The 25,762-nt window shown below is 32.2% G+C and overlaps 3 protein-coding genes across 4 annotated transcripts in view; 2 read left to right on the top strand and 1 right to left on the bottom strand.

Annotated features, from left to right (window-relative positions):
- LOC18601761 (E3 ubiquitin-protein ligase At3g02290) lies at positions 11,362-16,685 on the top strand. The gene is made up of 5 exons (XM_007032814.2): positions 11,362-11,640; positions 12,269-12,637; positions 13,422-13,842; positions 14,655-14,764; positions 16,375-16,685. Exons 2-5 carry the CDS (start codon positions 12,518-12,520, stop codon positions 16,399-16,401), a joined length of 678 nt encoding a protein of 225 aa, XP_007032876.1. The 5' UTR covers positions 11,362-11,640; positions 12,269-12,517; the 3' UTR covers positions 16,402-16,685.
- On the bottom strand, positions 17,484-20,910 carry LOC18601759 (uncharacterized protein YwbO). 2 transcript variants are annotated; one of them, XM_007032811.2, is made up of 8 exons: positions 20,813-20,910; positions 19,499-19,666; positions 19,307-19,426; positions 19,152-19,195; positions 18,920-19,045; positions 18,204-18,288; positions 18,030-18,086; positions 17,484-17,940 (listed from the first exon to the last, which is right to left on the bottom strand). In XM_007032811.2, the coding sequence occupies exons 1-8, from the start codon at positions 20,855-20,857 to the stop codon at positions 17,863-17,865; spliced, it is 723 nt and encodes a 240-aa protein (XP_007032873.1). In that variant the 5' UTR covers positions 20,858-20,910; the 3' UTR covers positions 17,484-17,862. The 2 variants fall into 2 exon arrangements, with proteins under 2 accessions (XP_007032873.1, XP_007032874.1); XM_007032812.2 differs by lacking the exon at positions 20,813-20,910 and adding an exon at positions 20,488-20,638.
- Positions 21,780-25,762, top strand: part of LOC18601758 (ultraviolet-B receptor UVR8) — a 6,187-nt gene continuing 2,204 nt past the window's right edge. Inside the window, exons 1-6 of the mRNA XM_018120310.1 lie at positions 21,780-21,944; positions 22,611-22,869; positions 23,548-23,741; positions 23,836-23,883; positions 24,946-25,018; positions 25,218-25,389. Coding sequence (XP_017975799.1) covers positions 22,611-22,869; positions 23,548-23,741; positions 23,836-23,883; positions 24,946-25,018; positions 25,218-25,389 — 746 coding nt within the window. The 5' untranslated portion in view covers positions 21,780-21,944. The remainder of the gene's footprint in view (positions 21,945-22,610; positions 22,870-23,547; positions 23,742-23,835; positions 23,884-24,945; positions 25,019-25,217; positions 25,390-25,762) is intronic.

The raw sequence follows: 25,762 nt of genomic DNA, 5'->3' as shown, positions 1-25,762 counted from the left end.
ACTGAAGTCCTTGATGTAATCGGCTATCTATCGGCTATCTATCGGCTATCCCAAGCCTGAAATGTGGGGAATTGAGGGTGGTGAGATTATAAAATCCCAATGAATAGACAGACACCATCTAAACTATCTAAAGGCGAGTAAATTGAGACGAATTAAAATATTCTTTTCCAATATATGTTTCATAACATGAATATTCAGTTTACTCAATTAATCAACATGGCTTATATATCTCATAAAACTTGGCTCCTACCAAAATCATTCTCGCGGGTACCTTCGTCAAGATATCCCACTAAGACCGCCAAGGCTGTTAAAATTCATATTTCACATAAAACACATTTTTCATTGAACATCACAGCCGTTCCTTGGTGTTGGCTGAGTCTCACTCTCACGTGGTGGTTAACGTGAAGTGCACTCAAAAAGCCCACCTCAGGAGATACCCTACGCGCCTCTACGACCGAGGTGAGAATATAAAGGAGTTTACCGTGCCCCTCTAATAGGTTGGTCCATGGAACCCCCCACCACTGCAGTAGCTAATCTTTTATCTACCACTTGATTTATAAAATCTTTTTCTGCATGACATGACAATTTATCGCAACCTAGCCTCTCAAGGCTGAATACACAGTACAAATAATTCTAACACCAAAATCAGTTTAGCCATTCATGCTCATTTATTGTCATAAGCCATTCAATTTAAAATCATAAATTTACAACACAAGCAGGCAATCTCCAATTACTCTATTTTCAAAACCAGTATTCGATTTTCTAGAAAATTTATAAAATCATTTTATAAAATTATAATTTCTCCTAAAACATAGTAATTTACCATTTAAACACATTTTCCATAAAATCGCACAATTGTATAAAAATACTCTAGATAATTAAGACGATAATAAGTTCACTCACAGTATTAGGAGTAGAAATACTCCTATTTTCAGTCTGCGGGTACAGTCCTTTACTCGTATCCAATGGCTCACCACCTAGCCATAATCCATGACACATATTCCAATTAAATTGTGTCTAACAGTCATAAGCTATTTTAGGCTCGATGTATATGCATGATATGATATGCAACTTATCCGACTACTGCTTAAATGCGGTGCTAACCTAATTCGACCTATTACCCAATTAAATCGATATACGCGTCCGTTTAAACTCCAAATTAATTTTTTTTCAGTTTCTATACCTCAATTGCACCCAAATTGACTTAATGTCCCTTAGTGTGGTGCAATTTATCAGTCTCGATAACAAATTACGAAAATACCCCTAGTGGGTAAAAATTCATATTTTTACTCCGAAAATTCTCATTATTTTTCTAGGCTCATAATTCATCATTATTCATCATAATTCCTCAAATAAACATCAAGAGCAGCAGCCAATATTCCCCTAGAAAATTTGGCATAATGGGTTTCCATGGGAGAAAATTATTTCTCTAGCTTATTTTTGCTATATTTCAATATAACCTAACTAAAATCACTTAATTCAATTAAAATCAACCAAAACTCAAGCTCAAAACTCATCCATGGAGGTTTGGCTAGCATGGGTGTCCATACCCACTTTCTAATTTTGCATGGAAATGAGAAAAAAATGCATGGGTAGTGAAAATCACAAGGAAAATCAATGAACTTTACCTTTTTAATGCTTGATTTCTTGATTTCTCTTGATTTTTCCTAAATTTTTCAGCTAGGGTTCTTATTTCTTTTCTCCCTTTTTTTCTCCTGGTTTGGACAGCTTGAAGAAGATGAGAATTCTGGAAATTTTAACCTTTTTAAAGGCTAAAATAATATAATATTATTTTATTCATTTTTTTTGTTTTATTAATTTCTTAAATTCTAGCCATCCATTTGTTTCCAAATTTTCACCATACACTTGTCCCACATATCCATAGCTTAGATAAAATTCTCAGACTTATCCAAAGTCTTGGTGGAGTAATTTTTGAAATTTACACTTTTACCCCCGTAAAAATCAAAAATTACATTTTTGCCCCAAAAACTAAAAAATTGCCCATAGACATATTTTTCATCCCTTATACTCATAACATTCTCCAATTTGTCAAATGTGATCTAAATTCTCTCAAAATCTCCAATTTTATCCATGAGTGGAAAAATTACGATTTTGCCCCTACACTCCAGAAATCACCGAAATTAAATTTTTTCACTGGAAAACCCTCAAATTATACTTCAATACTCAAATCATACTCCAATAAGTTAAATGGGCCCAAAAAAATCTTTTTTAAAAATTTTTATTTTGTCCCCAAGTGGCAAATGACCATTTTGCCCCTAGATAGTGAAAATTCCGATTTGACTCTGAATTGATCCTCGAACTCCGAATTACCATTTTGAGTCATCCCTAAACTGTGAAACTCTTAATTTCACCTTAAAATTCCTATTTGAACTAGTTCGAGGCTTAATCGACTCAATGGTACAATTAGGGGCAATATCGTCTTTTAACGATTTCTCGAACTTCCTAAATATGCAAACATTCGATTGAGCATGTAAATGACGTCATAATTATTTTATAGAACAGGGTTTGACAGAAGTATTGGGTAGAGCTTTAGCCATTTTCCATGCTCCACAAATGAGTTCATCACTAGAGGAATTGCAACAGATGTTACAGGATTTCGATGATGCTTGTAACTTTGGATTCAAGCTTGAGTGCCTCAGTGATTGTAGATCTAAAGCCAAGATTTTTCTCAACAAGTCTTCCTTGGAGAATGAGTTAGAAGACATTGCAGTGAAGATAGCTTTACTGAAAAAACGTGAAGCTGAAGTACAAGAACAATTAGATGTATTTGCCAATAATAACTCTTCTCTATGGAGTATGTAATTGACTAGTTTTTTGCTTTTCCTTTACTCTTTTTGAAAGCTCATTTGAACTAGTACTTTGCTATTGATATATCATATTTCTTTTCTTTTGCAATAATAATAATGTTATACGCTTGTTGCGTATTTATTCACAATTCATATTATTGTATATGGTCAAAAGGGAACTCTCAACTTTATATCAAAGAGATTAGCTCTAACTTGATATGAAGGAGATTAATTCAACCTTTAAAATAAGTAAGCATAACAGCTGTGGCCAATTTGTGAGTAATAAGCTAGGGTCAAGAAATTAACGATAAAGCTTGCGACCAATAACATTACATCATTACATCCAAATTATGAGCGATAAAGCTAGCGGCTGAAATATGAAAAATCAATTATGGTCAAAGAATAAGCGATAAAGCTTGCGACCAATAGAAAAATATCATTGCAGCCAAAATATGAGCGAAAAAGCTTGTAGCTAAAGTGAGAATGATCAACTATGGTCAAAGAATGAGTGATAAAGCTTGCGACCAATAGTATAATATAATTACAGCCAAAATATAAGCGATAAAGCTAGCGGCTGAATATGATTTTTTTTTAAACGTCAAATTGCAATTCATAAAGCAATGAAGAGTCAAGGTCATAGAAATATCATACATGAGCAGGAAGAAGGTTGTTCTAGACCTTGTTGTTCTTAATCAATAACTCTCTTACTTGCATTTTCTTTTGAAATATTCCTTTCTGAAAAGAATCTCTTCTTTCTCTACCTCCTCCTTAAATTGCATTCACTGTTAAAATATTCCTTCTATCGAAGCTAGTAACTTCCCTTTGTCTGAGAACCGTATTGTTGGTTTTTCGTGCTGCTTCCACCAAGGTAGCAAAAGTTGGAAAAGGTAAATTTTGCTAATGTAGCCTACACTCGTCAAACATTTTTTTTAATGCAAATCATCACCAACTCCTTCTCATCATGAGACTCTTGTCTATTCAACACCCTTTCTTTAAAGTGTTGGATGTATTCCATGGGGTCTTCTCTGGACTTTTGATATTCTCTTCCCAAATCAAGGAGATTAACCTTCTCTTGAGTAGAGAAGAAGAACTCCTCCCTGAACATCCACATCAATTACAGTTTCTCCATTTCCTTAATTCCGCTTAGTGTTTATAACTAGATGAGTGACTTCGTCAGGTGCACTCTCATTAAGGTGTACAGATTGGGCTTGAAAAATGGTGGGAGTGAAGGATGCAAGTTGAGATATGGTCTCCAACATCCGCTTATTGTTGTCTTCCAACATTTGCATTCTCTCTCAAGAAGCCTTAATCATTTTTCATTAGCTTTTGGATGTAGGTGAGAATAGCTTGCGACCAATAGCATAACATCATTACAGCCAAATTATGAGCGATAAAGCTAGCGGATGAAATATGAAAAATCAATTATGGTCAAAGAATAAGCGATAAAGCTTGCGACCAATAGAAAAATATCATTGCGGCCAAAATACGAGCGAAAAAGCTTGCAGCTGAAGTAAGAATGATGAACTATGGTCAAAGAATGAGTGATAAAGCTTGCGACCAATAGTATAATATAATTATAGCCAAAATATAAGCGATAAAGCTAGCGGCTGAATATGATTTTTTTTTAAACGTCAAATTGCAATTCATAAAGCAATGAAGAGTCAAGGTCATAGAAATATCATACATGAGCAGGAAGAAGGTTGTTCTGGACCTTGTTGTTCTTAATCAATAACTCTCTTACTTGCATTTTCTTTTGAAATATTCCTTTCTGAAAAGAATCTCTTCTTTCTCTACCTCCTCCTTAAATTGCATTCACTGTTAAAATATTCCTTCTATCGAAGCTAGTAACTTCCTTTTGTTTGAGAACCGTATTGTTGGTTTTTCATGCTGCTTCCACCAAGGTAGCAAAAGTTGGAAAAGGTAAATTTTGTTAATGTAGCCTACACTTGTCAAACATTTTTTTTAATGCAAATCATCACCAACTCCTTCTCATCATGAGACTCTTGTATATTCAACACCCTTTCTTTAAAGTGTTGGATGTATTCCATAGGGTTTTCTCTGGACTTTTAATATTCTCTTCCCAAATCAAGGAGATTAACCTTCTATTGAGTAGAGAAGAAGAAATCCTCCCTGAACATCCACATCAATTACAGTTTCTCCATTTCCTTAATTCCCTTTAGTGTTTATAACTAGATGAGTGACTTCGTCAGGTGCACTCTCATTAAGGTGTACAGATTGGGCTTGAAAAATGGTGGGAGTGAAGGATGCAAGTTGAGATATGGTCTCCAACATCCGCCTATTGTTGTCTTCCAACATTTGCATTCTCTCTCAAGAAGCTTTAATCATTTTTCATTAGCTTTTGGATGTAGGTGATAATAGATGCATCTTGGTTACTAAAAGAACTGTCTATTTCTTCCAGTAACGCAAAGTTTTTCTAGTAAGCTTTTACTTAATGCAATCACTCCTCCCCAGTGGAGTCGCCAAAATGTAAATTGGGTTCTTGTGATAGGGAGAGGAAACATTGCAAACAAGTAAAAAGATGTGCCGGAGGCAACAGAGAGGAAGATTGGAGCAGTTCCTAAAGTATTGGGTGTTGTGGCAGGTGGAAGGCAATAAAAAGAGAATTAAAAAGTAGAAGATAATTAAAAAGAGAATTTAAAGAGAGAAGCTCTCAAGCTGAGAATGTGTTAGCTCTAGGGGGGAAGAGCCTCTTCTAAATAAATTGTGAGGCTCTATATATAGTGCTAAAAGTAGTGCTTACTCAAGAATAGGCTTTAATGCGCCTAATGAATGACATTATTATGAAAAACATTAATGTGAGTAACCGTTACTGTAGTTAAATGTAATAAGACTTATTCTCAAGTAAAAGGTAATAGAAAAGAGGTGTACAAGAATAGGTACAAGAGAAGAAGTTGTATGAGAATAGGTATAAGAGAAGAAGAAGTACAAGAATAGGTACACGAGAATAAGGTAGGAGGGTTAAACACTTATACTTCAAGAAAAGGTTAAGAGGAAACCTCTTAACTACCTCCATATTTGAGCCACCAAGCCAAACTCTCCGGAACATCCCAAGATGAAAGTAACTCATGAACCCTGCCACTTATTTCGAGTTGCTTTCACTGTCATCCAAGTGAATTATTCTATTCGAAGTACCTGTTCTACTTGTATTAGTTGTTCCATATGGAGTACTTTACTTATTCTAGTTGTTTTGCGTGAAGTAGCACTTCACTTGTTCTAGTTATTTTGCGTGAAGTAATACTTCACTTGTTCAGTTTGTTCTCTGTGCAATATTATGTTGTAACATAATTCTTTAGAGTATAAGTATTAACCAAAATCAAGTATCTACAAGCTCACACTCACAAACAGAATACAAAAACAGATTTAATCCACACCAGAAAAATAGGCTTCCTCCCTGTAATACACAAGATCAACACTAAAAAAGCAACAGACAACATAACATATATAACACCCAACAGATCGTAATAATATATTGGGTTATTTAAATAGAATAAATGGTGCAGTGAGATCTACCAAGAAAATTGTTCAATGTAATGTCTTGAGGTAAGGGATTAGCGTTTGGAGAAGTGAGGGTTTGCGAGTTTGAAAGAGCAGAGCATTCATGGTTTGTTGAAGAAGATGCACAAGAAATAAAAGGGTAAAATAGGTATGAAATTATTGCCAAGTTATTAAATAAACAAAAACACTAACAGCAGGATAACGACTGGACTTATGTATCTAACAATATATAAACTTTTGAGACGGACTGTTATTTTCAATACTAATAAATTCAAATTGAATTATGGTCAATAGTTGAAAGGATTTGTGTATTTTATCTTAAAAAAATAAAGAAAAAACTATGAACCAAGAACATGACTAGCCATATATATATTATTACTTTCGATTGAATTTTTTATATTTTTATTTTGGATCAGATAGGTATTTTTATATTTTTATTTTGGATCAGATAGGTCCTTATGACAAATAGTTGACTAATTGTCATTAGTGAATATGTCACTTATTAGTTTCTATGTCATGTAGTATTAATGTGATATTGATATAAAAAGTGAAAATGTTATGTGATCATATCATCATATCACATTATCACACATGATAACATATTAGTATATCACATTAGCATCAGGTCATATAAAAAATGACAAATAATATTTTTACTGATAGTAATTAATCAATTATTAGTTATAAGAATCTATTTAATTCAAAATAAAAATAGAATGACTGAATTTAATGTAATAAAAGAAATAAAATTTTGTTTAAATTTTTAAAAGAAAATTAAAGATTTTTTTAAAAGTGTTATACCTTTGAAAAAGTAGTTGAAAAGGATGGATCCGTAGAAATATGTGAAATAGCGAGTAAGATTGGTGATCCCCATAAGGTATAAAACTGACCTGATAAAGGTCTAAATGTAAAATAAAAGGAGGAGAGGGGTAGAGCGTGTATCCTACGACTTCTGGTTTTGTACAATAAGTTAATTAATTCACGTGTTTGATCTTCGTTAATGATCATGGTCTAATCAAATGCGTGTAAGATTCTTCTTAAAATTATAAATTTATTAGGCCAATGAATGTTATATACAAGTAGATAGAGCAAAATCCCATAATAAGAATTAAAAATATATAAAAATATTATTTAATATGAAATTACATTTCGTATTTAACTTTAAAAAGAATTCTAAAAGACCCATACTTTGAGCACAGCTTTGGTTCTATCTTTTAATTTAAAGGTTACAAAAATGCAATATGTATTATTAATTAGAGTCAATTTTTATATTTAATTTGGACCTTACGATAAATTAATTATTTTTGGTGCATATTGAACTACACGAAAAAGGGAACTCATTTCAACCTCTATATTGGAATCTTAAGTTTTAACTATTGAAATTATTAGAAATTAATGTTTATCCTAATTATTAGAAATTAAAAAGGGAACACTGTAAAGGCTATTTGACAAACAAAAGTTTTGATTTAGATGTAGAGTATAGATTTTATGATGTCCCATTGTAGAGATCAAATCTCTTCTCATAAATCATAGGTTAGAGATTAATTTTCCTCATTTAATTAGATTTTAACAAAGTTTGTTTAAAAAAAAGGAGGACTTATCTCATTATTTTCAAATAAAATATCCCCAATGTTTTGGGTCTTAAGATTTTAACTTAGAGGTTTTGAATTCAAATTTTAAGATCTCAAAGAGTAAGATTATGGATAAGAGAGGAATATTTCTCATTATTTAGACTAAAGCTCAATTGATCTCGTATAGTTAAGAAAAAAACAACAAAAGACACATAAACTTACATAATGAAAATATATTAAATTAATTGATTTTTTTTTGTAAATCAAGTACAAAGTGAAAAATATTAAGAATAAATAGAAAAATATCTTTATATAAGAACATTAAAAGTTCAACCACATCATCGCAAGGCATATTCCCAATTTATTATGTTTTTGAAAACAGTCGTGCTTAAAATTAAGAAATTAAAGTGAAATTCATCATTATGCTATAAGTTAATATTGAATTTTGTTATTTTACTTCAATGTTATTAAATTTTATGACTGTCTTTGTCAATTTTGTTGATTTTTTTTTTTTGTATAAAGTAACAAAGTTGATGAAAATTTGTCATTTATATAAATAAAATATTTCATTTAATATTTCATTTCATTATTTTCTTGTTGAAAAATAATGAAATTAAAAATACAGAGACACAATTTGTCATTTATATTAACAAAAATGTTTTGTGAAATATTTTTATTCGGTTACCTTTTTTTTTTTCAAAAATCAACAAAATTAAAAGTATAATAACAAAATTTAATAAATTTTAAGTAAAGTAACAAAAGTCAATATTAAATCATATTATAATGATAAATTTGACCTTAATTCTTAAAATTAAGGATGACTACGTCTTATCTATTGTTCTATCACAATAAAGACAAATCGAATTAATGGATATTAAAAATATAATTAGAATTTTCTATACTTTTAATGGTTTCTACATAAATATATATGCAATAAAAGTTCCAACTTGCAAGATTCTCTCACCCACCACCACTCCTCTCTCTTTTTCATCATTAAAAGGCATCAAGTCATTATTATAATTCATCAAAACCATATATTTCATTTTTGTAACAAAAATTTCCAAACTGCATTTGCTAGATTCTTATAACAAGTCCAACCTTTTCCATTGTAAATTCTCATATACATTATTGCATTGCAAGATTCCTCTAACAAGTCCAACGTCTCCCTTTCTCAATTTCCATTTTTTTTTTTAGAATGAGGGATTTAAATTTATTTTTTTAATTGGTTCAAGACTTGTTATGATATATCAGTTATGTTGTGTTAATAAACCCGTTTTTCGAATTGGGTTATTGCAAAATAGAGCTCCAAGTTGATAGCAAGTTAGTGGTGCAAGTCATAATCTCCCCCAAGGGTCATCCGTGCTCAAATTCAGATTTGATTGAAGTTATCCGATATATACTTCAGTGTCAATGGGAAGTCAAAACACGACACATATTTAGAAAAGAAAATACTCTCGTTGACTTCTTAGCAAACAAAGGCTTTTCTATAGAAGATGATTACGAATTTTATGATGTACCACCCATAGACATTAGATCTTTTCTCATGAAAGATATGTTGAGGATTAGTTTTCCTCGTTTAATTAGTGTTTAATAAAACTCCTTTTCAAAAAAAAATATCGTTTTTCAAAAAAAAAAATTCATCTCTTTAACTATTAAACTAAATGCTTGGATAACTTAAATTAATTGTAATTAAAACTTATGTCATTAAGAGTTATAAGATAACTTGACTTTTTAAAATTTCACATTTAAGTTTTAGCGCGTGTGAATTTAATCTATTTTTATATTGTTTGTTTATTGATTTTTTCTATAAATATAATTTGTGATATATATATATTATTTAATTGTTATTTAAATTTCTACATTGGAATTACAAAAGCATAATATTTAAAAAAATCTGAACTATTTAGAAAAAATTAAGTAAGTATTTTTTTATTACATTCAATTAATTTTTTGTATTTCCTTATTTAGATTTATATTTGATGCACTGACAGTATATAATTTTTATACATTGTCAGCTTACCAAAATGTACCACCTCATTAATGAGGTAAAATAAAAAAACTTTTAAGGACTTAAAATTAAATATTAGAATTTTATAATAATTAATTAAAAAATAAAATAATTTAACTTTTCAATCTTTCTCAACTATTCTTTTTCTTTTTTTCCTCTTTTCTATTTCTTTCTAATTCCATCATCTTCTTTTTCCATTAAAATTAGGTTTTTCAAAATTTTGTAACTTCAAGAATAATTTTTAGATTCTTTTCTTATTTTGTAGAAATTGAGAAAACAAGATTCAAATAAATAAATCTTATTAGTATAATTTTATTTAGTCAACAATTTTTTCTTATAAATAACAAATTAAGTCTAAAATTGTTCGTTTTCCACAGGCATTAGGTTTTTTTTTCTAAATCTTATTAGAATGCGCGCATAAAACTCTAAATTCCTATCAAAACCAAAATTCTTTTAAGGTGTTACTTTACCATTTCACTAAAACTCAAAATACTAATAAATTTAAACTTAAACTAAATCAAATGTTTTCTCGGTATTTAAATCAAAATCATTATTCATATGATATGTTATATAAACATTTTAATTTTTAACTAAACCTCGCGTTTTTAAGATTTTAAATGAAAATTAGTTATATTTGATGGAATGTTACTAACCATTTTAGAAGGGTGTTAAAATCAACTACGTGAATGAAACATCACGAGAAAGGAAGGTGTGATAACAATATTTGACTTAATCCTGTTAATTAAAAATAAAATTGTTAATTTAATCAAATTTTGCTTATAAGATTTATATATTTAAATATTGTTCTCTCATTTTTTTAAAATATGTTTTCTCAATCTCTTTAGAAAAGAATAAGAATAGAATTTAAAAAAATAAGAAAAGAATCTAAAAATTGCTCTTAGAGTTGTAGAATTTTACAAAATTTAATTTTAAAGGTAAAAGAGGAGAAGAAGATGATGGAGTTGAAGAGTGATAAAAGATAAAAATAAGAAAAAGAATATATGAGAGAAATAAAAAAGTGAAAATATTTTTTTGTGTAATTAATTATTATAAATTTTTTAATATTTAATTTTTAATTTTTTAAAATTTTTTATTTTACTTCATTAATGGGGTGTCAGATTTTGATGAACGAGTGCATCAAATATTAATATTTTTTATTTTAGATCAAATAAATTTTTATAATTAATAGTTAATTAATTATATTAATTAAAATTTTATTTATTATTTTATATCAAATGAAAATTAATTATATTGATTTATTAAATTAAAAATAAAAATATAAAAACTTAATTAAAAATAATAAAATTTAAAAATAATTTAATTGTTTTTAAAATATTATACGGATGACAAATTATTGACCTAAGTCTTTTTGTAATAATACTTCTTAATAAGTTTACAAAATAAATAACACAATAATAATATTTTATTTTATTACGATGAATTAGCAAGCAGCCAGCATCATCCTCCACTAACACCAAGGAAAACAAAGCAGACAAAAGAGGGAAAGGAAGCCTCTTTCGCTTTATTTCCGGGCTTTCATAGCTTTTCTCGCCGAATAAAACTTCAAAACCAACACTGAACTCTTTTTCCTTTTTTCTTTTTTAATTTAGATTTTCTAAAAATCGGAGCTCTCTTAGCTTCCCTGTCCCTCTCCTTCTCTTTTCCCTCTCAGAAAAATAAAAAAAACCCAATAAAATTTCTCTCTCTTTACACTTCTCTCAGCTCAATTTCCGTCAAGGTAACTATTTTATTTTTTTTATCACTTTAAGATGTTTTAATTGATTTCTTTTTATTGGGATTATCTAAATTGTGTATTTTTCATTTTTTCAGTCCATGGGTGTTTTGAACCAAATTCTGTGCTTTAAAGTTACTTTTTTTTATTTGGGATAATTTAAATTGGGGATTTTTTTGGATTGATCCATGCTTGTTTCTGGGTTGATCTTGTGATTTTTGATGGGTTTTTGGGTGTTGATTTTTGATGGTTTAGTTATATTCTTTTTTTTTTTGGGTTGAATTCAAGAGAGAATTTAGCTGTAATCTGTGGTACCCAAACTGATTCTTGATTTTCTTGTTGATATTTTAAATTCTTCCTATTAACTGAAAAACCCTTTCGCTAATTATGAGCAAAGGCGTAAAACGATGGTCACTTTCATAAGAAAAAAACAAGGAAAATTGGACAAGCAATTCTTTTAAAGGAATTTTTTTTTACCTGAAAGGGGAAGTTCATTGGTTTTTTACTAGTGGCATTTTGAAATAGGCATTGGTTAATTGAGGTTACCAACTTGCTATGAAGATTGTTTTGTTGGCTCAATTTGGTTTATGTTATCCACAAAATTGACTTACATTTTTTGTTTTTAATTTTATAGCTGAAGAAATAGCTATTTAGCTAAGTTATACAAGGGCATTCCACATTGTATATATAGAAGAGAGAGGGGGTACTGGTTCGTGGGGGTGGTGAGACTTCTGCGAGCTTAGCGTCCTCTCTCATTGTCTATTTTTTTTCCTTAGCAACAAGACCTTTGTTCTTCATGCATTTGCATGATTTGAATGGTTGAGCTTTATTGATGAGATTGTGTGGAGAGTTTTAACTGAAGGGGAAAGTTCAAGTTAACATTATGGGTTCTGTTTGTTGCTGCTTGCACGCTGAGGATTTTGAGGACTATGTGAATCCAAACAGTAATGTATATAGGAACTGCATGTGCCTCAGTTGCTTCGTTCAGAATTTCCTACACGTGGTATGTTTTATGATTCCTGTTAATAAGCATTGTTTTGGAATCTAGTATTGTTTCTTCATATCACATTATTTTCATGTCTCACTTGAGGTTGTAAACATGGTAGTTCGATTGAGTATTTCTTTTGTTGCTCTTTTATGTTGTCAAAAATTAGGCCTGTCATTGGAAATTTTAACTCTCTTATCTTTTCGTTCTTTGGCACATGTGGGTGCCATAAGCGAATCTTTTCACAATAAATTTGTCTAGAGCATTGTAATGTGCTAAAGATTATCTCTACTATTAATGCAAGCAATGTCCTTGGTGAACTTTTTCTAAGTCAGGAAAAAAAATCCCTCATGTTCATATGATCTGTTTGGGGCTGTTAGAAGCTACTTGCCTGCTTATACATTCAGTTGGAATAAGGCAATTAACCTGTCAGTGTCTAAAAGCTTTTTTGTTTAATGAATGCTCTTAATGGGTTCTAGGAAAACTTCTTACTATGTCCACACCTGAGTTCTCAATTTAGAAAATTCCCTCAGCATTTACCTATATTGGCTTCTAGGTGAATATATATCTACTAAAGTCAATTGTGGACCATTAAACACTAACCAAATCTATAAAATTAGTGGTTGGTTGTGTACAAAAAGAAGCATGTGTTAAATTAATATTAGGGATGAGGAAGTTAATTTGAAGAGGTTTTGGTCTTACATATTTCAGCATTTATCAGAAAAAGTAATCTTCAATAATTTCATTTATGGAGTTCCAGCTTTCTCATGCTTCTTTTTTTCCTTTGTCACAATAATTGTAGTATACCACATTATTCCGAAGAGGGGAAGTGCATTCTGTCCCTTCATCCATTCAGGGGACGGCATCTATGAACTCTTCTGCATCACTAGACAACTCACTTTCTGACATGTACCGCTCTCCTCCAAGGCCCTTGCCTTATGATGCTGACACCAGATATTTCATCTTACAACGTGATGGTCTTGTTTCACGGCGTGAGAAGGGTTCAAGTCATTCACAAGAGGAATCAGAGCCTTTAAGAGGTGAAGATGATGCAGATTCAGAATCTTTGAGTACAGGAGACAAATGGAAAGGTTGTGAAGAAGGCTCAAAAGAGCAGCATTCCAAATCCTCACAAAAACTCTCATCAGCAAAAGCACCAGTTGGAATTGGGTACATCTATTCATCAACAGAAGAGGAGGATGTCTGTCCAACTTGTCTTGAAGGTAATCTTTCTTGACAAGTTTTAATGGTGTTGTAGCTATTAGACTATGCTGTGAAATTTTGTTACTGAAGATCATTGCTAATTTGCTATGATGATGTAATGCTGGTCAACTCGCATTTCTTGCCATGCACCAATCCTAGTTTGGACTCTTAACCACTTGTCTATTCCTTGCTTATAACCTGTCAGAAAAGTAATTTAATTATCAGGCCCATTGGTCAAAACTCCAACATCTTTCATTTGTATGCATGTGTGGGGTTGTGTGCATTTTTGGTATTCATGTTTGTTTGAACCTAACGTATAATTTTTTTTAAAATAAAAAATTGTGGACGATTGTTGCCTTAAAATTGGTGAAGAATAATAGGGCTGTGTTCCTCTGCCTTTGGAAGTTTTTAGGACTCAACAATATCAATTAGAGTCTCCCACTTTTCATGTAATCAAAGTTAAATGCACGCCAGAATTGACTTGTCTATTACTCTTTCCCAAACAAGAAGGTTTCCTCAAGGACTTAATGAAGAGGCCAAGCTTTTCTATTACTTAGGAAGGAGGGATGCATTGAAATACTAAATTTCTGCTATATCTTGCTTCTCTAACCTGGATGCTTGCTTTCACCATTAGTTGGGCCCTGATTGTAGTGATTGACAATTAAGCAACCTTGATTTAATTGGGGAATTTACAATCAATCCATAGTTTTGTATTACGTCATTTACTGTAGAAAGAATCACTGCTAAATTATATGAAAAAACTCATATGAGTTTAGGCTCTTAATAGATAAATTATCTTGCTTTTAAACTTATCGCTATCATTTATGTGCAGAATATACTCCGGAGAATCCCAAGATAGTAACAAAATGTTCCCACCATTTCCATCTTGGTTGCATTTATGAGTGGATGGAGAGAAGTGAAAACTGTCCTGTCTGTGGAAAGGTAACCTTTTTGCACTAGTCAACTTTTTCATCTTCGTGGTAATAATCCATCAAGAGGCACGGTACTTACATTTTACCTGCTTGATCAGTTATTTCTTTTCTTTTTAGACTTCCAATTTACTAGGATGTTCAAGGTTTACAAGCATTAGCTTTTAATTTGAATTTGATATCTTTTCGAAGTTCTTAATTTTTTAATTAATATCTGTATAACCAATGTTTTTTTTTTTTGCTAAAAATCTGTATAACCAATGTGAGTTCATATGTTTTTTATTGGTTGTTTATCATTTTAGTATATGTAGCTTTTCAATGAGTCTCTTTTAATGGTTTAGAAATATTTAGATATTTATTGACTACATCATTTCTTCTTTTCTTTGATGAAATAGCTACTCTTTGTTTGGTTTTAACAAAAAGTGATGGAAAGAAAAACTAATTGGACAAATTAACTGCAAAGAAAAATTCAGAAAATGAAATTCCTATCTTGTTTCAATGGTTAGGCAAAAATGAGGAAAAAACTTTTTCTTAACTAAGTTTTCCTTTTGGTATACTTTTCAAGTGATAATCTAACTTATCCCTGAAGTGTCTTTCCACTACTCCTCTTTGGTCAGAAGATGGGTTCATGGAAAAATTAGTCAGAAATAAGTAGAAATAAACAAAATAAAAGATGAAAACAAGACAATAACAAATGACTTGTTGATAGTAAAATGAGTTTGTCATCCATCTTACTACCAACAATTTATAGGGTGCTTATCCAAACACCACCATCTTGAACTTTTTAGGTCTAACAAGTATTTTGTCACGGGTTCTAGTTTTCTGCTCATTCTTTTTGGTTTATTATTCTTTATATCTGTTTTTTGTGCTGATTGATATCTCCCATTTTCAGCCAGAAACCAACTTTGTAAAGAGGTATATGCATTTTATGCTCAAAAAAATTATACGCTTGGTGGGCATTATGGTTTAAACTGGTATTCTTTGAGTTGCATGTTTACTAGCAGCAAAAGAGAAATCTGTGGTAACAAAAAATGAATTGGAAGAATTATTAGTAGTTAAGTGGATATTGATAATGTAGATATACTAGGTGTTTCAGAGATTATTGGACTCTGAATTGGGAAAGCAATCGGTCATTAGCATTCATGTTAAGGGCAGACAGCAAGATTGCTGTCAAGCCTGATAATATTTCCTCCTGACTTCCCAATTCTTTCCTCAACTTGTCAAATAATCTCAGTTCCAAAATAATGAAAAGAGACTGATTGGAGATGTCTTTGAGTTCCCTCTTCGCTTGCTTCTCTAAATGCTTGTCAGGACTGTGAATTCTGATGCCATATAGTTGATTAGCTGGCAGGAAATGATTAAACACTGTGTTTGCTAGTATATGGAATTTAAAGATCAATTTTGGAAACTGCTGCAGTTATTTTATTTGCTGAATATGTATGGTTTTCTTATATTTTTCTTATTTTTTTTTGGGAATTTACCAGTTGTTAGCCTAGATGCTTAGACATATGATCTAAATCTTTATATAGAGTACTATACATGAAAATGAAAATAGCTTGTCTACATTATTACTTTATCTTTCTCATCTCAGCTTGGTATTTGTTTTGTTCGCTTTATTTCTAGGTTATGGTGTTCGATGAAACGACTTAATCTTGCTTGAAAGGTTTTGTTGTGGATGAAAACCAGCAATAACAGAAGACAAGGAACCGAAAAAGACTTGTAGAGTGCTTTGTAAATACTTCAGGATAAAGTGATTGTCACATACAGTAAATATGAAAAATGTTCTGTAAAAAGATTGCAAGTACATTCTCTTTGTAACCCTTTTAAGTGGGGAAAAGCAAAATCATGCATGATTGTTGGAAATCTCATGAAAGTTCTAAAAATAGTTTTTGTCAATGGGAAGAAGTGTGAATTTGAGGAAGCTAAGTTGAATCCCATAATTTCTTTACATTTTTTATTTTGAAATGTTTACTATTTTCTGTGCCTGGATGAAATTAATGTAGGAAATAAGACGGTAGGGAAGAAAGATTTTAAGAGGTTCAGCTCCCCATCACGATATTAGCCTCCGACCGTCGTTCCCCTGATAAATTTGTTACTCTCATGTATGGTAGGAGGCTTTTACGTGACTGAAAGAGAAACGACATTGTCAATTATTGTTCATACTCATTAGAGGGAAGCGATTACATAAGAGCAGTATGAACTTTTATACGAACTCTATACCATGCATTTGACTTGTATGCTTACGAAGTATATGGTCGTGTCATTCCTTAATACTCAAGAGCCTCCTCAATCTCAGTTTTGTTATCTTGCGGCCAATAGTTAGCCTACAATGCAAGGGAGAAAGCATTGTATCCTTTCCTTCCTACCAAATGCACAAAATTATTATTTGGGAAGCTAGATGTGGAATGAAGAGAGATGGCCTGCTCATAACTTATTAAGACATTGTTTCTTTTAAGTACTGCGGTATCACTAAATCAGCTAGAGGAAGATGCTTAAGTGCATTCCAGAGTTCAATGGAGATGTTTGTTCAGCAGATATGCTGACGACTATGATCCCATAAATCATATAATTCCTCCAGAACCATTGTGATTTTTTTTTTATTGTTGTTCCATGTATTATTGTGATTAGACAAATACTTAGTAGGTGTTTGATGATTATAGGCTATAGTTCAGTTTAAACTTGCCATGACCTCTTCTTATCTGGATTGGATACAATCAATAGACAGAAGAAAAAGAAAAGAATTGACAAGAGGTGTTTGATATAACAAGTTTACTGTTATTACAGCCAATCTATACTTATCAGTTACAAAAACATTGAAGTTCAGGGACAACCTGTTTACGAAATATACTAACTGTTTTGGCATGTCATGGACGTTGTATTGGCCAACTGTAGGTGTTTATTGTCAAAGATGGTAGCAGGATTTAGAACAGAAAGGGGGAGAATGTACTTATAAGCTACTATTGGATACCGCAAAGACTACTGGTATTTTGCCAAAATACACTCCTGATACAGATAAGCATAAACACCTAATATGGCATTTGAGTTTGTTAGAAAGCCACCTTATTGCTTTTGTAACATGTGACAAAGCTTGAAGATATAAGATTCAAGGTGTCATTTTGCTGCCACTTCAAAAGCTCTCATGAACACTTCAGGTGGTTGGCCACCACTCAACTGGTGCTTTCCGTTTATCTGCCAAGAGAACCGTTTTTAATCAATGGAACTCAATGCTCTATCAATCCAAAAAATTAAGCTAAAAGATGTGAATTTTTTTCACCTACCATGTAATTTGGGACTCCAGAAATGTTTGCCGAGTACTTCTCCAGCTCCTCATTAACCTTCATTGACTCAGAAAAAGCAACCTCAGTTAGCTATAAAATATATCAGAAGGAATGTACCATGGAATCCTAGAAATGAGAGCGATAGTATAACCAAAGTTGTATAACGGAGCAGACCTCCTTGAGTCCGTTATTAGGGTTTTCAAGGAACTCTGCTGCTCCTTCAACTCCAACCTTCCTAGCAGATTCCAGAAGAAACTCCCTGTGTCCAATTGCATTGTTAGAGGCAATCAATTGGTAATGCAAAGATGCACAAGTATAATCAATTTTATTCATAAATGAATGAGACCACAAGAAGGATATTGTAACAAGCTTGTTTCACTTCCGAGTTTTATTCTCCATGCTTCACCCAATCTCAAGGGCGGAATGCAACATTCAATGAATCACATAACTTATAAACCACCCATGATAAGAATGACAGTCAGCCACATTGATCATGTTATACGGCAACATACCTTGTATATTTGCAATTGTCTGAGAGATATAGAGACTGAGTTGTCGTCATTGTTATATTGGTTTCTGGTAACAATTTAGTTGCACTACACGTTAAATGCATGAAATGGAAAATCAATGGTTGGTCAATCCCTCCCCTGATTTCTAATAATATTTTCCATTTCCTAGTGCCTAGGGAGAACAAAATGTCATACCAGAAGGCCTGCCTTGAAAGCAGGCAGGAGCTTAGATGGGTTGGATGATGAGAACATGGCATATTGAAACATTTCAAGAAAATTTTCAATCATGTACCCCAAGTGTAGAGAAAAATCATGAAGAATATTCAAAATCAACCAAAGACTGAACCTTTTTGGTAGCTTTTAAGCATGAACTACACATACCGATCACCAATGTATTTCCCCCGGGTGAAGTACCCTAGAAAAAGCTCCTCCACAAGATTATGTTGCTTATCAAGATCTTGTTTTCCAGCAAAATATATCAGCCTGTGGCTGTCTAGAGTGTTTCCCCTGTACATATCCAAGTCAATATTAGGGGTATATCTATTGACACTGCCCCTTGAAAGCTTGTCTCTCATTACACAAAAGGATGAAAAAATAAGTCATAAAAACATACGTGAGCCCAGACATGTCATATTCCAATCCAAGATTCCTAAAAATCTGCAATTTTAGGAGCGGCCACAATGAGTCAGGCAGTTAGCAGCAAATTCGAAGGAAGGCAAATCAATCTATAAGAATAGGAAGTTCAAAGCATAATAGTGATAGTAAGACCTCCGTCATTCGAGCTAAAATTCCTTGAGCTCGAGATCCAAACTTCCTCTCATAGAATTCTCTCTTGTTGACTCCTTCCTTAGGTGCAGAAGGATCAAGAAAAAATGGATGCCATTTTATCTGAAAAGAACAGTTATAAATGAGAACATTGCATCATGCAAGTGCTAATGTCTGTGCATTCATGTGAGAGACCTCAAAATCAAATTGATCCTTGGATGCAGCAATTGCTTTGTCCAGGTTTCTTTTGCCCACAAAGCACCATGGGCAAACGCTGTCTGAACTGACATCAATTCGAATAAGCTTCTTTCCAGTGTTACTACCGGATGACTGAGCCATTATCCTCCCGTGTCTACTGTCTTTCTGCATAAACATAGCAGGGAAAGCTCCAAATCAGCCAAAAAAGAAAAAGAAGAAGAAGCTAAAGAATCTCCTTTGGAAATTTTTCCAAAGAATCAATTATAAGCTTATATGCAATCATGTATGTATAACTATCACCTCCACACATCCCTCCAACTATCCAAACTTTTGTATTCAAGGACTGTTACATAAACTTAATCAGGAAACTCCATTTAGTCTCCCTGGCGCGTAGATATCAGATCTCATATAATTTAGACCTCTTGTTAACTGTTCATAAAATCCTTATCCATTTTATTCTGGCAATGAATATTTTTTTCAAGAAAATGTGCCGTACTTCCTGGATCCCTCTTTTTAAACCTTATCTGCCCTCCTCCTTTATTCTCTTCCCAACTGTTCTCATCCTCAGTGTCTAATGCACCTCAATTGTTCAGGAAATGAGAGACATCAAGCATTACCATAAAAACTTGATGCTCCTCTTCTCCCAAATGTATAGCTTAGATCATTTGCAGATCTTAAGTTTGAGGATATTCAAATGAAAGGAGGGAGCTAAAGAAGAAAAATATAAAAGAAGACCTAAATCAGATATAAATAGATCTACACTTTCACCTATTGAAATCTCATTAGGTAAAAGGCTGCACTGCTTAAAAGCCAACAACTTTTTACATCCCATATCGAATCTGACACATTACAAACAATGCTTAACAACAAAATTAAGAAATAAAATACTATAATCCTTATGAATTGCATCTTAAATACTGTGAAGCTAGGCAATTAAGACAAATCAAATACCAAACTCTGTCAAATAGGAATTTTCATATACAAACCTTACAAAATTTACTTATGATCAACCTTTTCCACTTCTACTCCCATATCCAAGAAAAAGGAACTTTCATAGTGAATATCAAATTTGCAATTTTGGGTTTGCTTTATGAGTTACATTTGCAAACAAACTGAATCCTTCAAAGCCCAAGTGTTCTAGTTTGTAATAAAAAAATTACAACTTGATCACAGTTATGGTAAATATCAATAAAAGGGTATCAGAAAAAAGAATGAAGCAATGAAATGATCTAAGGGATAGAAACATAATTAGATAATAAGAATGAGACAGTGGGAACTGGGATTTTGTTCTGTAAGAGAAAAAACGGTTACCTGGAAAAGGAAACTGAGACTCTTCTGAACACCAACTAAACGCATGGGATGCTGGAAAATGCAAATTGGACAGAAGAATGGAGTTTATATATAAGATAATGTTGGACTTTTTGATTGGTCAAAGTGTCACCTTTAAATATTATCACCTACCACCAAGACAAAGACTTTTCCACTTCTGTACTCATTGTTTGGTTGCATATATAAAAAAGATTTTAAATTTTTATATATCATAAAAAAAAAAGAAAAAAGAACACACCAACACAATTGACCATAGCCAACTTTAATATTAGTTTTTTAGTAATATATTCATGTGCAAAATGTAAATTATGTGATTAATTTTTTTAAAAGGAAAAAAAATGAAAATAAGGGATTAAGTAACATTGATATAAAATTAATAAGTTTGAAACTTTTTTTTATAAGCTTTGGTAAAAATAATATTTTAAAAATCCAACCATCAGATTTAATAATAGTTTAATATTTATTATACATATAAATTTTTAAGTCAATCTCATTATTTTTTAATTGTACATTAATTAAGAATATCTTATAGAGTATAAAATTTTATATGCTTGGTCTGTATGTATAGAGTATAAAATCTAATTAGATTGATCTGCAAGCTGAACTCGAGTCAAATTTTTTTTACTTGAACTTGGTCTGTAATATTATTATTATTAATAAATAATTATTTTTATTTAATTTTAATTTTAAAATATATATTTAAAAATATTAAAATATTAATATAAAATACATTTTAAATATTAATTTTATAAAGTATTGATTCTTCAAAAAGGAATGATAGCATTGATTTAAATTAAAAAAAAGTAAAAAAAGAAAATCACATTTATATACGGTTTCATGCATCTAGAAGATTACCGGTGCTGACGTAAGGCATATCCCAGATTTTTTGCTAGACGTTTGCTTTGGTCTAGAAGATTCGGGTCTTTTTTAATTCTTAAACTCGACCCGACTCCATCTGATCCGACTCCCAAGTTTCTGGAACACCAACGCTTGTAAATCAAAAGGAAACAGAACCTGTGTCTCTGCCTTTGTCTTCTCTTGAAATAAAATCTCAGTTATTTCTATTTTTATTGTCTCGAAGAAATTCGATCCTAATTTCATCCTCAAAATTCAGGTACGTTCTTTAATTTTTCTCCAACTATTTTTCTTTTCTGTTTTTGAATTCAATGAATGCATTTTCCGATTATTATAAAATGAAAAACTGATTCGAAAAAAGAAAAATTTATGTTTGAAGTTTCCATTCCTTTCCTCCATTTTCTTTGTCAACCAAACACATATAATGTCATGAATCTTCACCATGTTAACTCAAAAACACTTGACCCTTCATCTGGGTTTTTGTTGAATTTCTCTGAAATTACATTAAGTGTACGACTTAGTTAGAACAACCATATAAATCTTCCTTAATCATTGCTAAGACCTTAAATTTTCAACACATGTTGTCATTTAATCTCAGTATATTTATGTATGCATTTTTTTGGTAGATTTTTCGATAAAACAGTTAAAAAAAAAGAACAGAGTTTGCTTTTGAAAACTTTCCTTTCCTTTCCTCCATTTCCCACCCACCAAACACAAGTTATATCATGAATCTTCACCTTATCGATTGAAAAAGATCCTATAATTTTCGTCTGGGTTTTATAAAATTTGTATGAAATTACATAAACGAGATACATTGCTAGAGACAACCCTTACGATTCTTCCTTAATCATTGCAAAACCTCGAATTTTCAAGAAATGTTGTGAACTTGATCTCATTTTTTATGTGTATATTTGTTTGTAAATAGATGGATATTGTTGCAATTATTGGGGAAACAAGGGCCCGTTCTGTGAATATTCCAACAAAGAGTGCAATTTATGTGTGGGGATATAATTATAGTGGCCAGACTGGTCGGAAAGGGAAAGAGCAACAACTGAGGATCCCTAAACAGCTACCTCCAGATCTTTTTGGGTGTCCAGCTGGCGCTAATGCCCACTGGTTGGATTTTGCTTGTGGCCGTGAGCATACTGCGGCTGTGGCCTCAGATGGGTCATTATTCACTTGGGGTTTGTTTCTATTACTCAAATGAGCTATCTTTTTCTCTTTTATTTGTTGTTATTTTTCAAGTTTGAAGATCATGTGTTTTCTTGTTATTTGTCTTGCCATTTTAGTTCTGTTGTTGATGGCTATAAATTGTGGATGGTATTTGAGAATGTTATGTTTGTTGTATTGGTTGGTTAATTTCATCTGATTCTGTTGGTTTTGGTTCAATTGGTTACTTTTCACCTTGAGCTTGTTCCTTTCACATTTCCCTTTGTCATTAAAGTTTGAAGATAAAATGTGTATCGTGGTTTTGCTGTAATTGCATTGATCTGCCATTGCCTTCTATTGTGATGGCTGGCATTTGTTGAGGACCTTGACAATGATGCATCTTTTTGTATTGTTTAGTTCCTGTGATGTGATTCAGTCATTTTTATGGTTTGAATTGTACTGTTGATAGATTAATTGGGTTGAAGCCCATCTCCTTGTTGATGAGAATTTATCTTTAGTGTGCATAGCCATACAGGGCATTCTGTCATTGATGTAGATTGTTTTGATAAGTGAATGCGTGAAGGTGGTGTGCTACTGTTTACAAATTGAAAGAAATATAATTTTGTCTTTGCTAAGGGATGTGGCTGTTATTGTTGTTTTTGTCTGTTCATGTCGAAAAAATAATGGAATCATATTTTGATGCATCTGGTCAGGTGCTAATGAGTTTGGTCAACTGGGAGATGGCACTGAGGAGGGGAGGAAATATCCTAAGAAAGTAAAGCAATTACAAACAGAGTTTGTTAAATATGTATCTTGTGGGGCACATTGCACTGCTGCTATTGCAGGGCCTCGGGAAAATGATGGAACCATATCAAGAAGTAGACTCTGGGTTTGGGGGCAAAATCAGGTGGTGCAATTTATATCAATAGAATCATTGGTGCTTTTTAGTTTTTAACTGATATTAATCTCTCTTTCTAATTGGTTTCCACTTCTGATTACAGGGATCAAATTTACCTCATTTATTTTGGGGTGCCTTCACCCCTAACATGGTATTGTCTTCAACTCGTGATATTAGTAACTAATCAACTTGTTTAGCTAATTCCATAACCCAAAGCAAGTGGAGAATTTTTGTTAAGATTATTTGGGCCTATATTTTGTTACTTTTTATGATCCTTTCTTTTACTCTTGATGTTCCTATAAACAAATTTCGAGGCTCTTAAAAAAAAAAAATCTGTCAAAGGCAAGGAAAAAGGACACAAAATGCATGGTTTCTTCCTTGCTAACCGCTTTTAGACATTATTCTTCTCCTGCCTCAGTTTTTACTCAAAACCAAATTGGAGATTCCAGCCATCTGCTTCTTAAATGAATGTGGTGAGGATTGCTTTGCTTGGATATGACACGCCTAACGTGTAGGAGATTTTTGCAGTTTCAAAAATTCTCTAGGGTGTTTTAGCTATATCGACATGCCGCTATATCAACATGTTGTCTAGCTCATGACCTAGGAGAGAAATAAGCTGACTGTTTCAGCCCATTTTCAGGCCGACAAGTTGTTGCTCTAGTCAATCTGTTAATTAACCACAAATGGAGAAACACAACTTTGATACCAAACTTGTTTTCTGGCATTTGTATCTACGTATTATTATAATACATAGCTGCCTTTTTCAGATTGTAGAACCCTAAGTAGCTCTACTATAATATTGTGTCTCATCCCTACCCTGGTTGTAAACGCAAATGCACAATTATAAGAGAAAAAAGATCCAACTGTATTACGCCTTGATTAACTTTAATTGAGTTCTGTAAAATGCAGCTTGCATTTTTTCCTCGTCTCCGTTTGAATCAAATATATTGTAGCTTGTAGCTGTGTCATTCAAATTTTCCACTTTAGGGATTTCTAAATGGCCTAATCTTTCCTCATCCTTTATAATTGTCTCTCATTGAATTTTCCTAAATTCATTGTTATTTGTTTTGAGTGATCTTTTTCCATATACATTTTGATTATGATTTATAGCCGAAGATCTTTTTTTTTATGAGATATTTAAGGATCAGATGCTCTGTAACTGTTTGTTGAATGCTTTATTCTATGAGATTAATATGCATTTTGTTTATCACAGGTCATCCGTCAAGTGTCCTGCGGAGCAGCTCATGCAGTTGCTCTATCAGAGGAAGGCCTCCTACAAGCTTGGGGTAAGGCTTAGAACTTCACTTTATTATAATTGATTTCCTAAGTACAATTTGCAAACGTATTAATACTTTACTGGAAAAAGTTTTTGTGCCTATGCACTTCATTCTAGACAGAACGTAGATCTAGGGAAGGAAACTTAAAAACTCATGCCAGTTTCCTGCCACATATTAATCAATATTTATCACTGTTCTGATAAACCAGGCTATAATGAGTATGGTCAGCTTGGCAGAGGCATTACTTGTGAAGGATTACAGAGGGCTCGTATGATAAGTGCATATGCAAAGTTCCTTGATGAAGCTCCTGAGCTTGTGAAGATTACCCAAGTGTCATGCGGGGAGTACCACACTGCAGCTATTTCTGAAAAAGGCGAGGTGTAAGTTATCCAAAGGACTAACTAGATGGAGATAATCTTTCAAAAAAAAAAAAAAAACCTAGATGGAGATAAGTTCTACATTTAAGCATGGGAATTGTGGTTATCCGCATCACTTGGGTTATGTCTGGTACAGGAATGATGCTTGTACAGATAGAAAAAAAAAATGGTTGTTTTTTCCCCTCAATTCTTGGCTTTTGAGGAAGGAAGAAAGAAATAGAAGTGCTTTTGAGGAGATAGAGTTACCATTGTCAAAGCTCTTGAAGACTTCTACAGTTTATAACAGGCACCAGGTCTTAGCAGATCTGCAGCCTTTTGGTGATTTTATTGTCACTTAAAAAAAATGGGGAAGAGCGGGGGGGAAGAGTTGGGGGGG

The sequence above is a fragment of the Theobroma cacao genome, chromosome 4, assembly GCF_000208745.1.
Source record: "Theobroma cacao cultivar B97-61/B2 chromosome 4, Criollo_cocoa_genome_V2, whole genome shotgun sequence".
Lineage (NCBI taxonomy): Eukaryota > Viridiplantae > Streptophyta > Magnoliopsida > Malvales > Malvaceae > Theobroma > Theobroma cacao.
Note: the sequence above shows the minus strand (reverse complement) of the source record. Positions and strands in the feature narration are given on the sequence as shown.